Source organism: Rhincodon typus, chromosome 10 (genome assembly GCF_021869965.1).
Source record: "Rhincodon typus isolate 14 chromosome 10, sRhiTyp1.1, whole genome shotgun sequence".
NCBI lineage: Eukaryota > Metazoa > Chordata > Chondrichthyes > Orectolobiformes > Rhincodontidae > Rhincodon > Rhincodon typus.
In genome coordinates this window covers 3453272-3466904 of record NC_063341.1, presented here as the reverse complement: position 1 = coordinate 3466904, position 13633 = coordinate 3453272, and the positions used below count along the sequence as shown (strand labels likewise).

At 44.9% G+C, this 13633-nt stretch overlaps 1 protein-coding gene across 1 annotated transcript; it reads left to right on the top strand.

Moving 5' to 3' along the window:
* The first annotated feature begins 473 nt into the window (after window positions 1–473).
* Window positions 474–3391, top strand: LOC125484270 (ankyrin repeat and SOCS box protein 12-like). Its single transcript, XM_048602305.1, has 2 exons — window positions 474–1296; window positions 3258–3391. Exons 1-2 carry the CDS (start codon window positions 474–476, stop codon window positions 3389–3391), a joined length of 957 nt encoding a protein of 318 aa, XP_048458262.1.
* Window positions 3392–13633: the final 10242 nt, after the last annotated feature.

Below are 13633 nucleotides of genomic sequence, written 5' to 3'. Positions count from 1 at the left end.
GCATTTAACGGTTTGTTGATAACTTCTACGAGTATTTTGTTGCCACTTGCACCGTCAAAATGCTGATAGCAAACTGATTGCTGTTGTTGCTTGACCTCCTCCACTAATGTTTTCCTTCTTTCAAAATTCTGCCTCTTGCAACCACAGACAAATGCACTGTTCCTTGAATGGTGTTGGCAGGCTGCCCAAGAGCAGTCAAGGAGGAGACGCATGCATGAGGACCAAATTCAGACAGGGAATGCATAAGGGACTTGGGTGCCATTCTAATTTGGTTGCAAATGCATGTTTTAAGAATTATTTTCCTTGCTACGTATGAGCTGACCAATGAAGTTGGACAATGCAACTCTCTGCCTACCTGACCTCATAATCATTGCTGTGTTGCATCACGGGCAATGTCAAAGTTGCCTTCAGGGGTAACCAGCAGCATCATGAATGCCTCAGTGTGATACTGGCCTGATAGAGAATCCGACAAAATGCTGAAAGTGGACCAGATCATGAGCCCAATGAAGATGAGCCTGGTGGACGTCAGTAAGATCTTCTCGATGCTTCAGCCCCGAAATCAAGATGACAATGTGGAAGTCAATCAGATCAATCAAGCCATCTCCAAAGATGATGCCGCGCTTTTGTCTGAGCTGTTGTCCCAGGAGAGGTACGTCCAGTTCATCAACAATCGGAGTGGCTGGGGGGTGCCGGGCACTCCCTTGCGTTTGGCAGCCTCCAAAGGCCACCTGAGCTGCCTGGAGGTCCTCCTGAGGTATGGCGCCGAGGTGGACAGTTTAGACGTGAAAGCCCAGACCCCTCTGTTCACAGCTGTGAGCGGTAGGCACTTGCAGTGCGTCCAGGCTCTTCTCAGGGCAGGGGCCAACCCAAATGGGAGCGTCTACAACAACTGCTCGCCTGTCCTAACTGCTGCCAGAGAGGGAGATGTGGACATTTTGCAAGCGCTGCTGGAGCATGGGGCTGAAGTCAACGTGCGCTCCAAGGTGCCAGAGTGGGCATCGAATGCATGTGCCTGCAGCGGCCCACTCTACCTGGCTTCAGTCTACAGGCACTACGACTGCTTCCGGCTGCTCCTCCTATACGGGGCTGACCCCGATTTCAACTGCACGGAGCAAAGACTCCTAGCAAAGATCAAACAACCAAAGACGGTAATGGAAATGTGCCTCAGGTACGGCTGTGGGCCTCAGTACATCCAGCTGCTTATAGACTTTGGAGCAAACCTTTACCTGCCAGGCCACAGCCCTGTGAAAAATACACAGCAGAACAAAGCTGCTGAGCTCCTAGCTGGAGCCACAGGTGAGAGACTCAGAGCCAAGCATTACCTCAGAGGTGGAGGGGTTTGGGGAGTTGGGGGGGGGCGGGGGTGGAGGTGGGTTCTGTTCTGAAGTTGGGTAAAACTGAAGGGGTGAGTTTCCCCCGAAGGGCTTGCAAAAGCAAAGTGCATAGGGGAGCTTAACTGCATACGATGGCAAAATTCAGAATCCTGACGGGAAAACGAAGATGTGCCGCAAAAGTTCTTGGAACTTTAAAGTGGGCAGGCACACTCTTGCATCTCGTTCATTCCCGCTAAAAGGTCAGTCACCAGAATTTATTCCCCCCTGCCAATTACATTCTGCAACTGTGTGCCACACGTGCTACCAGGCTCACTACTACATAACAGAGGCATGCGAGGCCGTCATCTTCCTGGAAATTGGGGTGAGTAGTTGCTGCTTTTTCCTCAATGGGGAGCCCTCGTCCATGTTCTGCCATGATTGAATGTCAGTAACCTGAGTTGCACAGGTCACAGAGGATGACTGGGGGAGGAGGAGTGAACTCTATTCGGTGCAAGGAGGCTGAGTGTCTAAGGGTGGAAGGGTCACTACAGAAGAGTGGAAGGGTCACCTATGAATGTGAGTGGTGCAACTATAGTATTGAAGGGGTTTCACAGGCAGGGATGGTGTTGACTCCCGTGCCTAAAGGGCTGGATGAATCGTATCAATATTAGGGTGTTGAGGGAACTTGGGAGTGCAGAGATAGTGTCAGAGGCAGTGCTATATTGTATGGTGCAGCTCCACAGTCATGGGCAGGCAGTAAATGGTCTCATGGATCAGTTCATTGCTGAAGGAGAAAGTGGCCCCAATGTTGAGAGAACTAAGGGTCTAGCATGAGGAGAATGATGATTCAGGGAAGAGTGCAAGCAGACGGATGACTAATGTACTGGCGTCCAATAATGTGAGGGCCTCTCGAAGATGACTGAGAGGATGTTGATCCTAACGTGGGACTGGTCAAGGATAATGGGGCAGGGTGTTGGTGAATGGTCTTCCGAAAGTGATGAGCACCACCTTCACTTGTCCCCAGCTCAGAATGTAGCTCGTGGTCGGGGTGTTGTTGTTGTAGGTGGGAGGAACTGCAGTTGCACTCGATCGGCTGACTAAAGACAAACCCATGGCATAATGTGCCAACCCACCCTCAGGGTGTTGGTGTCCTCTCTAAGGAGAAGACCACAGAGCAACAGGTGTGCTCTCTGCTTCAGGAGTCTCATGGTATTCAGGTCTTAGCAAGCCGCAGTGAAACCCCTGACCTAAAGGATATCCGTTGTTTTCTGAGGCAGGGACTGACGAGCTGAACAGATCCAACCTGGCCCTTGGTTCACATCTATGAGAAAAGAGACTGGAGCAAACAAATTCTACACTCTGACTAGCTACAGTACAGTCACTAATCTAGTATAGGGCCACTTCCTGTTGGATCTGTGACATCTCTGGGAGTTGGAGCAGGATTGGGAAACATCATAGGCTTCACTGATGCTTCTGGTTTGCATTGAATGATAGCTTGGCTGAGTGCCCTTTAACTATGTTGCCAGGACCTTCAACCCCAAGAGGTAACCGCAGGGGTTAGCGAGGCAAGAATTTCTTATCAACACGCCCCATAAGGTCACTGTTGTCCTCACACACCATGTATATGAAATGAGCTGTGAACCACAAAAACCAACTGAGAGGACCAATCTGCTCCCACATGGCAGTGACTCCCACTTCCATGCCTGACTTTAGATTGCATTAGATTTCATGCAGAGACATCTAGTGAAGCAAGGCTTCTATAAGGTCTGCTGACATCTGTACCTCAGTAAGGGATAGAACCATCAGGAGACTGGAAAAGGAACATTAGGAGAATCTCATCTACTTCCTAATGAAACTACACTCTTATGCTGGTCAGTCAATGGCCAAATAGCCTCCTCAGGGCATAGTCTACTCACTTAGTACCGTACATTTGATTTTTCCCAGCTCAGCCAAGATCGTTGATGTCACTCACCAGAATGGCCATCCGCAAATCGCTCAAACTCCTAAGTGGGCTACATTCCATTGACGAACTGGACATACCGCTAATCCTGAGGAAGTATTTGAAGCACCAGACTTGAGGTGTACAAACAGCAAGGTTGTGTGGATCTGTGTAAGTAGGTACACACTCACTACTCCCCTTCCCTACCTTGCAGCAAAGAGAAGGGAGAGCCAACTGTACTAGCAGCAAGACTCCATCACCAGCGCAATCCTTTTGTACTCCTGCAGCTTCGTTGTAATTGGCCCAAGCATCTGATTACAAGTAGAATTCCAGAATCCACTCTATGTAGTAAGTTATTCCATAAGTCATAGTAAAGGAAGATGTACAAAAAAATGCTGTATTCGCACCATAAATTTCAAAAAGCTTTGAAAGAAAGTTAATTGCTCATGAGGGCATTGCTCAAAGTCATTTTATTTTCTGCACACAAGAAGGCATCAAAGTGGGACAGTCACTTCAAGCAGTCTCTCCACTGTGCCACCTAACGGCCAGAGCCTGCAACTACACCGTGACTGTTGACATGAAAAAATTTGTATGTGACATTTTGATGCAGCAATTGTAAATGGCAAATGTAAAGATAAAAGTGCAACCAAAACGTTGTGACAGAGGGGAGTTTGTGGACTGTAGCATGATTTTTAAAATGTCAGGATCTAAGGTATAATTTTTAGAGAAAGTGGGAGCATTTTCCAATAATTGCCATTGATGCTAATTTAGAAATCCTTTCAAACGAAATATCTGACTGATCTATGTAATGAGAAAGCGGGAAAGAATTAGGTTTTATTGTCACGTGTGTTCAAGTACAGGAGTACAGTGAAAAGTGTACAAAGTCACCCATTCTCTGGCACCATCTTAGGTACAAAATTCCAAATTAAAAAAACACAACCATAGATACAAAAACAAAAAAAAATCTAAGATATAAAAACCAGAACTTAAAATAAAGAAAGCAGAAATACAATTTAAAAACAGATCCAAGAAGCAAGATGGAAGCATCCAGATCTGAAAGTCTTATCTCCATAAGGTAGTCTTATCTCCGAAAGGAAAGTGGGCCTATCTCCTCAAAGCCTCAATTTTCAGTACCATGGGCCCTCAGAACTCACTCCCGCAAGCCCTTGAGACTAGTTCCCAGAGGCCCTCAGAACTCACCCCACAAAGCCTCTGACTCCCTTCCACTGCTGCCACATAGAATCCCTACAGACTAGAAGCAGGCTATTCTGCCCATCGAGTCCACACTGACCCTTTAAAGGGCATGCCACCCAGGCCCACCCCATATTTATCCACGTTGGCTACACATCCCTGGACATTATGGACAATTTAGCATTGCCAATCCACCTAGCCTGCACATCTTTGGACTGTGGAAAGAAATCAGAGCACCCGGAGGAAACCCACGCAGACACGGGGAGAATGTGCAAACTCCACACAGACAGTCGCCCCAGGACAGAATTGAACCCAGGTTCTTGGCACTATGAGACAGCAGTGCTAACCACTGAGCTATCATGCTGCTCTAAATAGAGGTTAGCAAGAGCAGGGACAATGGTTGACAGGACTTGGTGCAAGTTCGGTTGCAGATAGCAGACTTTTGTAAGTTTTGGATTGTGCAGGGTTGGAGTTTAGCCTGAGAAACACCAGAATAGTTATGTCCAGAGGTACCAAATGCATTGAGGTTTTCAGCAGCCAGTGGTGATGTTGCAGAGGTACCATTTCTGAAGAAGGGTCCTGACCTGAAACGTCAGCTTTCCTGCTCCTCTGATGCTGCCTGGCCTGCTGTGTCCCTCCAGCTCCACACTGTGTTATCTCTGACTCCAGTATCGGCAGTTCTTACTATCTCTGATTTAATTACTATTAATTTGGTTTAATTGTCCCACAAAATCATTTCGGGTTACAGTTGTTAATTTTGGTTTCTACCTAGAAACTCTCCAGTTTTGTCTCAATCTTATTCTGTTCCTTGCCAGCTCACTCAGCTGCAGTACCAGCCTTGGCTTTTGACTTACTTTAGCAGACTCCAAATCCATTCCACCCTTGAAATATTTGATCATCCTCATCTTTCTTTGTATCCTTCCATTAAACCTGGGTATCACTGTCAAAGCTAATATTAATTATCCATCCTAATTGCCCTGAAGCTGAGTTGGACTATTTCCAAGGGTATTTAAGGGTCAGCCATATTGCCGTGGCTCTGGAGTCACATGTAGGCCACACTGGCTAAGGACAGCAGATTTCCTTCACTAAAAGACATTAGTGAACCTGATGGGTTTTTACAACAATTGCTGATAGTTTCGTAGTCACCATTACCAAAACTAGCTTTCCAATTCCAGGGATGTATTTGTGATTGGAATGTCAATTCTACCAAATGCCAATGGTGGGCTTTGAACCCATGCCCCCAAAGTTTTAGCCTGGGTATTTCTGGATTACTGGCCCATTGACATTACAATAATGCCAGTTTCCCCCATGCCAAGTCTTGCTGAAAGCCTCATCGATGGCTGTATTGCCACCAAGTTCAGTGCTTCAATTGCTTTCTTCACCCTTAGCATTCACCCCCCTCAACCTCACTAATGTCTCGCAAACTTCCAGAGCGCTAGTTTCGAAATTATTGTCCTTCTGTACAAATCCCACCATCCCCCATCCCTCCAGACCTTTCCTATATCTCCTCAACCCCTTACACATTACTCTCTCTGCTTCCTCCTCAAGCTAGTCAGCCACTCACGCTGTCTGCAAGTTTGAGCTGTCAGAATTCCTTGGTGTCAATCTCCCCAGTTATGGCCAAAGACCCAAAATGTTCTAACCCGTCCTTAATCTTTACATCTGACGCCAGACCTGTGTCGCATTTCCAGCATTTTACTTTATGCACAATTCTAATGTCTTTAGGCAACTGTTCTATTTCCCCAAGGATGCAGCAATGAAGGAATCCAACTGCTGTCTTCACACAGAAATACTTGTCTGATATGGAGATTTCTTGTCCTGTCCTTATGTAATTGTTCTGACTTTTTCCTTGCTTCTCTCTGTCTCTGTCTGTCTCTTCCCCCCACTTTTACTCACTTTCCCTCTCCCACCTTGTCTTCTCTCTCGCTGTCTGTCTCTCAACCTCTGTCTCTCTTTTTCAATGCATCCTTCTATCTCTCTCCCTCTGTCTCTCTCACTCTGTTTCTCTCTTTTACTGTTTGACCCTGTCTCACTTTCTGTCTGTTTCCTTCCCTCTACATTTGCCTGTGTCGCTCTCCCTCTGCCTTTCACTCTCACTCTCAATGTTTCTCTGTCTCCCACTGTCTGTTTCTCTCTGTCTTTGTTTCTCTCAATCCATCCGTTTTTATCTCCCTTTGTATCTCTCTCTCTCTTTGATTCCAGCTGTCTTTCTATGTCTTCCCTATTTTTTCACTACCTCCTTCACTCCAATGTGTGTAGGGAGAGGTCGTAGTGAGTGTGTGTGCATGTGTGCGTGTCCTATCAAACATACAGACACCTCCCCCTCAGCACTGACTGCATCCAAATACAAAGTACAGCTCAGGACTATTGAGCTGATTCCTAACTATTTTCAAGCACTGTAACAATAATAGTAAACTTTGGTAAATCAGGAATTTATTTCCTTGTGGGAATAATGATTGTCTACTTCAAAAGATGAAATAATTTTCCGACTCCACAGGTAGCATAACTGAATGAGGAATTAATTACATTAAAGCGGTATTGACAATTCTAAACTTAGCCAGAAACATGGTAACATCTTTATAGCTTCAAGCAGTAAGATGTGTTTTGGACGAAACATACAGACTGGCTGATGAAACATTGACTGGTTAAGTTGTCAACTTAAAGCCATTCTAGCTGTCGGCAGCGGCACCTCCTGCCACCCTCAACACACACACACACACACACACGCACTCATGCTACCTCATTTCCACCACCCAGCCACTCCTGTGGACCTTCATGCTTTCCCACATTTCAAAGCTTCCCCCTCCATCCACCTCCATAGCCCCATGCCAACTCAGTGCAAACTTATGCCAACCCATGGACCACCACCCTTTGGATTTAAGCCGACCTCACCTAGTAACCATCTCAGGCAGATCTCAGGACCCATGCAAACACTAGATGACATAAAGCTCTACACAGTAAAGTTTGAGATATTTATTACATACTTCACCATTGGTTAAAAACAAAGCACTCTCATTCATAAAAACCATTTATCACATTTATATTCCACAATGAAATAAAGCATCATGACAACAAATGTTTCATTCAAATGCACAATCCCTTATAACAATAGGTACTGGAATTCATAGTCCTACATCAAAGAGGCTTGTAATCACTTGTAATTGTCAATCAACCTTTGAAATGGTAGGCACCCGACTGTGATAATGGATGATTGTGAAATCAGTCATACATTAGTAATTGCTAATCAAAGTGGTCAGGCGTATGTCAGCAGATAAAGTAAAACAGCAAGCAATGATTTTTTTTTGAAAAAAACACTGCAGATATTATCTCAAAAATTTAAAGAGCAGGAATTTTGCCTTGATGTCTGGATAACTTTCTTTGATAGTTGATTTTGAGAGACTCAATAATTTGTGCATTTTTCACATGAATTTATGCTTATTTCTAGTCCCAAAGAATGGTCGACCTGGCTTTTGATACAGTACCGCATGGCAAATTGGTCAAGAAAGTAAATGTCCATGGGATCCAAGGCACGTTTGTTCAAAGCTGGCTGAGAGGCAAGAAGTAGAGGTGATGGTGGAGGGATGTTTCTGTGACTGGAAGTCTGATTCCAGTCTATAGCTCTCAGTTCTCAGTACATTAATGATTTGGACTTAAATGTAGGGATATGATCAAGAGGATGACATATAAATTGGTCAGGTGGTAAATAGTTACAAGTGTGGTGGAATTATACAGTAGAAAATGCAATTTCCCAGACAATCTCTTTGCAGAGTATTACAATGGGGTTTCTACAAGACTTATTCCCTAATCCGGAGGCCACTTTATTGAGAAATGCAGCAATCTAAAATCTCCTATGAAATGGCCAATACCGATTCTGTGATTAACAGGGCTAGGCTCTGTACCTGGGGACTGTTGCTGAACAAAGAGATCTTGGGGTGCAGGTTCATAGTTCCTTGAAAGTGGAATCGCCTTTTAACAAAAGGGACCTGAGGATAACTTTTCCACTCAGAGGGTGGTGTGTGTATGGAATGAGCTGCCAGAGCAAGTGGTGGAGGCTGGTACAATTGTAACATTTAAAAGGCATCTGAATAGGAAGGGTTTAGAGGGATATGTGCTAGCAAATGGGGCTACATTAATTTAGGATATCTGGTCGGCATGGATGAGTTTGGACCGAACAGTCTGATTCCATGCTGCATGACTCAATGATTATGACTATGGCCAAGTGAAGGATAAAAAAATAGTAACCACAGTCCGAAATGGCTGCTCTTTCATTAAAGAGAGAGAGAGAGAGAGCTGGTGGTGGGTAAATCTGTAGGTTACCACACCTCAGGCAAGGGGAGAGATTGAGAAGGCTACCTGGGCCCATTGGTGGTATCATTCTGCATGATAAACCAGCTCTCCTGCTAATGGAGCTAACCAGCCCCCAAAGTGAAGGGCAGCAGGCGGGTTCTCAAGGTAGACTGTCCAGTTGGAAGATCTGAATGGCGTGTGGTTGGCAACAGCAGACGTGGGCACTGCTGAGGAAGGTAGGTATTCACAAGGGCCATCAAACTCTGGAGCGCCCTAGCAATTTAAAACTAAAGATTTCGCTTCAGCTGACAGGCCAGCCACTGTGGAAGGGAAGAAGCTCCTATGAGAGGACTGCTGGTGAGCCCAGTTGTATCCTTCTCAGCCGTCTGTCTCTGTGATGGCAGGGAACTGAAAGGAGACACCAGCACGTCCTGGGAACGATCCCTGAATGGAGCTTGAATGGTCCTAACTCCCACTGGCCTGATAAGATTCTGCTCAATGTGTGCTGAAAGGGAAAACGAGCAAGGATTCTTTGGGATTGCATTCCCTTTCGTGGGGCGTCTTTCAACGTGGGAAAACCATTGCAGCAGACACACGGGACTTGACAAAAAGGTCGATCCAGTTCCAGTGGCAAGGAAACCTCACAACTCTCCCTCCTGCTGCAGCCTCCATCCACATCTGCAGCCATTTGTATCACGCGAGTATCTTCCACCTGTGTCGCCATTCTGGACTTGTTTCGGATTGCGCCTTGTCTGGTTCCTCTCCTCCGACCTTACCGTCATGGGTGACCCTGCCAGGAATTGAGAACTCCTGACTGAATCACTCTCAGGAACAACTGAACACTCAATCCTCTCCACCGCAGCAAGGTAGCAATCCACAGAAAGGATTCTCCAGACTAAGCACTAGATGTCAGCCTTGTCACACTGACTCTCAAGCTGACAAAACTGCTTGTTGTTGAAAGAAACTTACTGGTGACAAGCTTTCAGTTCAACAATAAGGTAAAACATCACACAGCACCAGAAGTAAAACCCAATGGGTAATGTTCTCGTGAAAAGATAACACAGAGATTGAGGGTTTACTATATCCTCAAGGCAGCACAAGGACAAGACAATGGTTACATTGTTTTTTATTTAACCTATTTTTCTAATCAACCTGTTCAAAGATGTTATTACACAGCTGGAGCAGATGGGACTTGAATCCAGGCCCTTCAGACCACGGGTAGGGGCACTACCACTACACCGCAAGAGTGCCCTTTGTTATATTTTAGAGTGAGTAGCGTATGTACGGAATCATAGAGTCTCTATAGTGCAGAGAAAGGCCTTCCATCTGTCAAATCCACACCTATCCTCTGAAGAGCATCCCACCCAGACACCCAATCTCCCAATCCCTGTAACCCTGCATTCCCCATGGCTAATGCACCTAGCTTGCACATCCCTGGACACAGCAGGGCAATTTAGTATGGCCATCCAGCTATACTTCACATCTTTGGACTGTGGGAGGAACCTGGAAGAAACCCACAGAAACAGTGAGAATGTGTAAACTCCACACAGACAGTCACCCAAAGCTGGAATTGAACCCAGGTCCTTGGCTCTGTGCAGTAGCAGTGCTAACCACTGTGCCACCATATCATGCTGTCTGATACTCAGTAGGCTACATTACACTGTCAGGAGCAAACAGAGTTACATTAGAGAGTGGGAATACAATTTGTCATATTATACAGAAGGTTGGGATATGTGCATTTTTTTATTTAATTCACATCAGTCTCTGCAGTTCTGCAAAAATCTTTTGCTGTCAATTGTGATGCTTGAACTGTAGAGACTCAGCCCACCTGTAGATTACCCTCACCCAGTAATATTTTAGCTCCAAAGGGACATCTTTTGTCCCTCGTAGGACAGCCTGTGAGAGACTGGTCCCATGGTGACTTTGAGCGTGACAGCAAGTGAGTGAGTTGGCCAGGAGAGATGACTCAAGATTTATGAGGATGTTGCCAGGATTGGAGGGTTTGAGCTATAGGGAGAGGCTGAATAGGCTGGAGCTATTTTCCCTGGAGTGTCGGAGGCTGAGGGGTGACCTTTTAGAGGTTTATAAAATCACGAGGGGCATGGATGGGGTAAATAGGTCTTTACCCTGGCGTGGGGGAGTCCAAAACTAAAGGCATAGGTTTAAGGTGAGACGGGAAAGATATAAAAAGGACCTAAGGGTCAGGTTTTTTACACAGAGGGTGGTGTGTGTATGGAATGAGCTGCCAGAGGAAGTGGTGGAGGCTGGCATGATTACAACATTGAAGAGGCATCTGGGTGGGTCTGTGAATAGGAAGGGTTTAGAGGGCTATGTGCCAAATGCTGGGAAATGAGATTAGAGTTATATAGGATATCTGGTCGACATGGACGAGTTGGACCGAAGGGTCTGTTTCCGTGTTCTAAATCTCTATGACTCTATATCTCTATCTTGGGTTTGCTGCAGTGTTCCAGTGAAGCTCACTGCAAGCTGGAAGAACAGCACCTCATTTTCCACTTGGGGACCCTGCAGCCTTCAGGACTCAACATCAACTTTGACAAATTTCAGAAGATGACCACCCTGCTCCATGTTTATTACACTCTGCCCACATACTTAGGTCCTGCTTTGTATCGGTTGCTCTGGGCATGTGTGGTTGGCTACAGCAATCTCTGGATAATATCAGTTTTGTGCTCGTCAGAGTAAAAAGGTTGCGATTGTTTTTGGTTCTTAGAAAGATTGTTCTTTCAATAACTGCCTTTCACTTGGTGGATGTTCAGGCCATTTTGGCCTAAGGAGGTCTGCAGGAGATCATTTACTTATGGTTAATGATGGATACAGCCCTGAGAAACCCAGAATCATACAGTACAGAACAGGCCCTTTGGCACATCAAGTCTATACTGCTAAAAATACACTACTACCTACATTTGTCCCATTTTCCTGCACTGGAGTCCATAGCCTCGAATGTTATGGGACATGTCCTAGGACTGATTGGCATCCAAGAAGCACAACTTTTATCTTTTGCGCTAATATACTGCATCCAGTGGGAACATCTTCCCTCCTCCTGACTTGCATTGACTGCAGTTTTGCTCGGGCTCCTTAATGCTGAACATGTCCAAGTGCTGCCTTGATATAAGTGGTAGAACTTACATAGTTTCATTGAATAACATGGCTACATTATATCGTGTGTATGACCATAAGGAGAGTACCCCTTATTACATTACATTGCAAGTAACACATACCCGTACATGGTTCCATTGTATAATCAGCAGAAAACGCATGAGAAATGAATTTAACGCACATGGCAATGATATTTGGTCTTGTCACAGGCACGGTCACATTATATAGTGTGTAGATCATATAGTTTATGTCCTGCCCTTCACCAACTGGGCTATGTTTTGCCGGGGTGGGTGTTGGCAGGTACTTAATATATGGGGAGTGGCTAGCCCTTCCTGAAAACAAGAAACTCTCCTAGTTTTGGCTCTTCATGCCCAATCCAGTTCTGGTACTGCTGAGAATTCTCAGTTGGCCTCGAGGGTGGAACATCCTATGCAGTGAGAACACACTCCTTAGCGTGCTTAGCCCCATAACAGGCTGTTTCTTAGATTGCCGATTGCAATGCAAGGTTAAGACATACCTGCCATCCTACTCCAGCATTAAACCCGACCCATGGTCACATTATGCAGTCAGTAGAACATGCAAAGTCAGGATCACAGGCTAGATTGCTATGTTCTTCTTTTAAACATATAGTAATAACCCTGAAGGAGTTAGTGAAGCAATAATTGGGTTCTCAAGGGAAAAGATTGCTGTCTAAGGCTGTAATTCCCTGAGGGTCATGAACTGTAGAACCTGTTGGGCTGTGTACCATGCAGGGAGCTACATAATGAATCAGGAGTATAGAAAATGCAATGAAATAACTTGAAATAATAAAATAATTTATATTTATTGTGCCTTCCACAATTTAAAATCTGAAATGCTTCCAGCTTTGGGTCATATACCCAACATGGAATTAATTCATTAATATCATGTCTATTACAATATCATGTCTATTACAAGTTGAAATATTTTAAAATATATTTTCACAAATACTACGAATAAAGTATGCTTTGGGATAAAAGTAGTGTGAGTTCTTTATTTGAAGATAAGAGTTAAAACAGATAATATTCACTGGGAAGAACATATATGCTTCATTAATACAGTGTATCATGTAAAGTACATCTGATATCCAAGACTGGCTCCCAAAGCCTGCCCAACGAGTCTTGGGAGTGAGATATCATATCCCGTTGAGGTGGATAGTGATTAACAACAATTTACATATTCTTAAAGGTACATGTCACCGTTTCACAGAAATGGTTACTTTACATTGACAGTAGCACCCAGATTATTAGATTGTCAGTCACAGGCAGCTTGTAGAGAGTGGGAAAGTAAATAGACATGGGCTCAACAATACACACTGTTGTTGCACAAATCAGAACTGAGCAATTAAAGTACATTTGTGACCGAAGAGAAAATGTGTTCTGCTGCATTATCCAAACTGGGCTGCAAATAAACAGGAGGATTTCCATGCTACACTAATTCCACCACATCAAAACCAACATGTCACTGATATTTGCAGGAGCAAACTCTTTCTTTGTAACTTTGGGTGCATGAAAACTGTCATTGTTGACAGACTTAGGGGATTCTCCAGATATTGTCCATGACTCTTTGCTGCTTAGGAACAGAGCTGTCACCACCATAATGGGCCAGATTGGCACACAGACAAGAAATCTCCTAGAATAAAGAAGCAACATTCACACAACAAAACTGCTCTGCTTTTCCACCCCATGTACATGATCATAGGCTCTACTTACCTATTGAAACCTCTTCCCCACCCCATGTACACCCTCCCCTATCACACACACCCTACCCA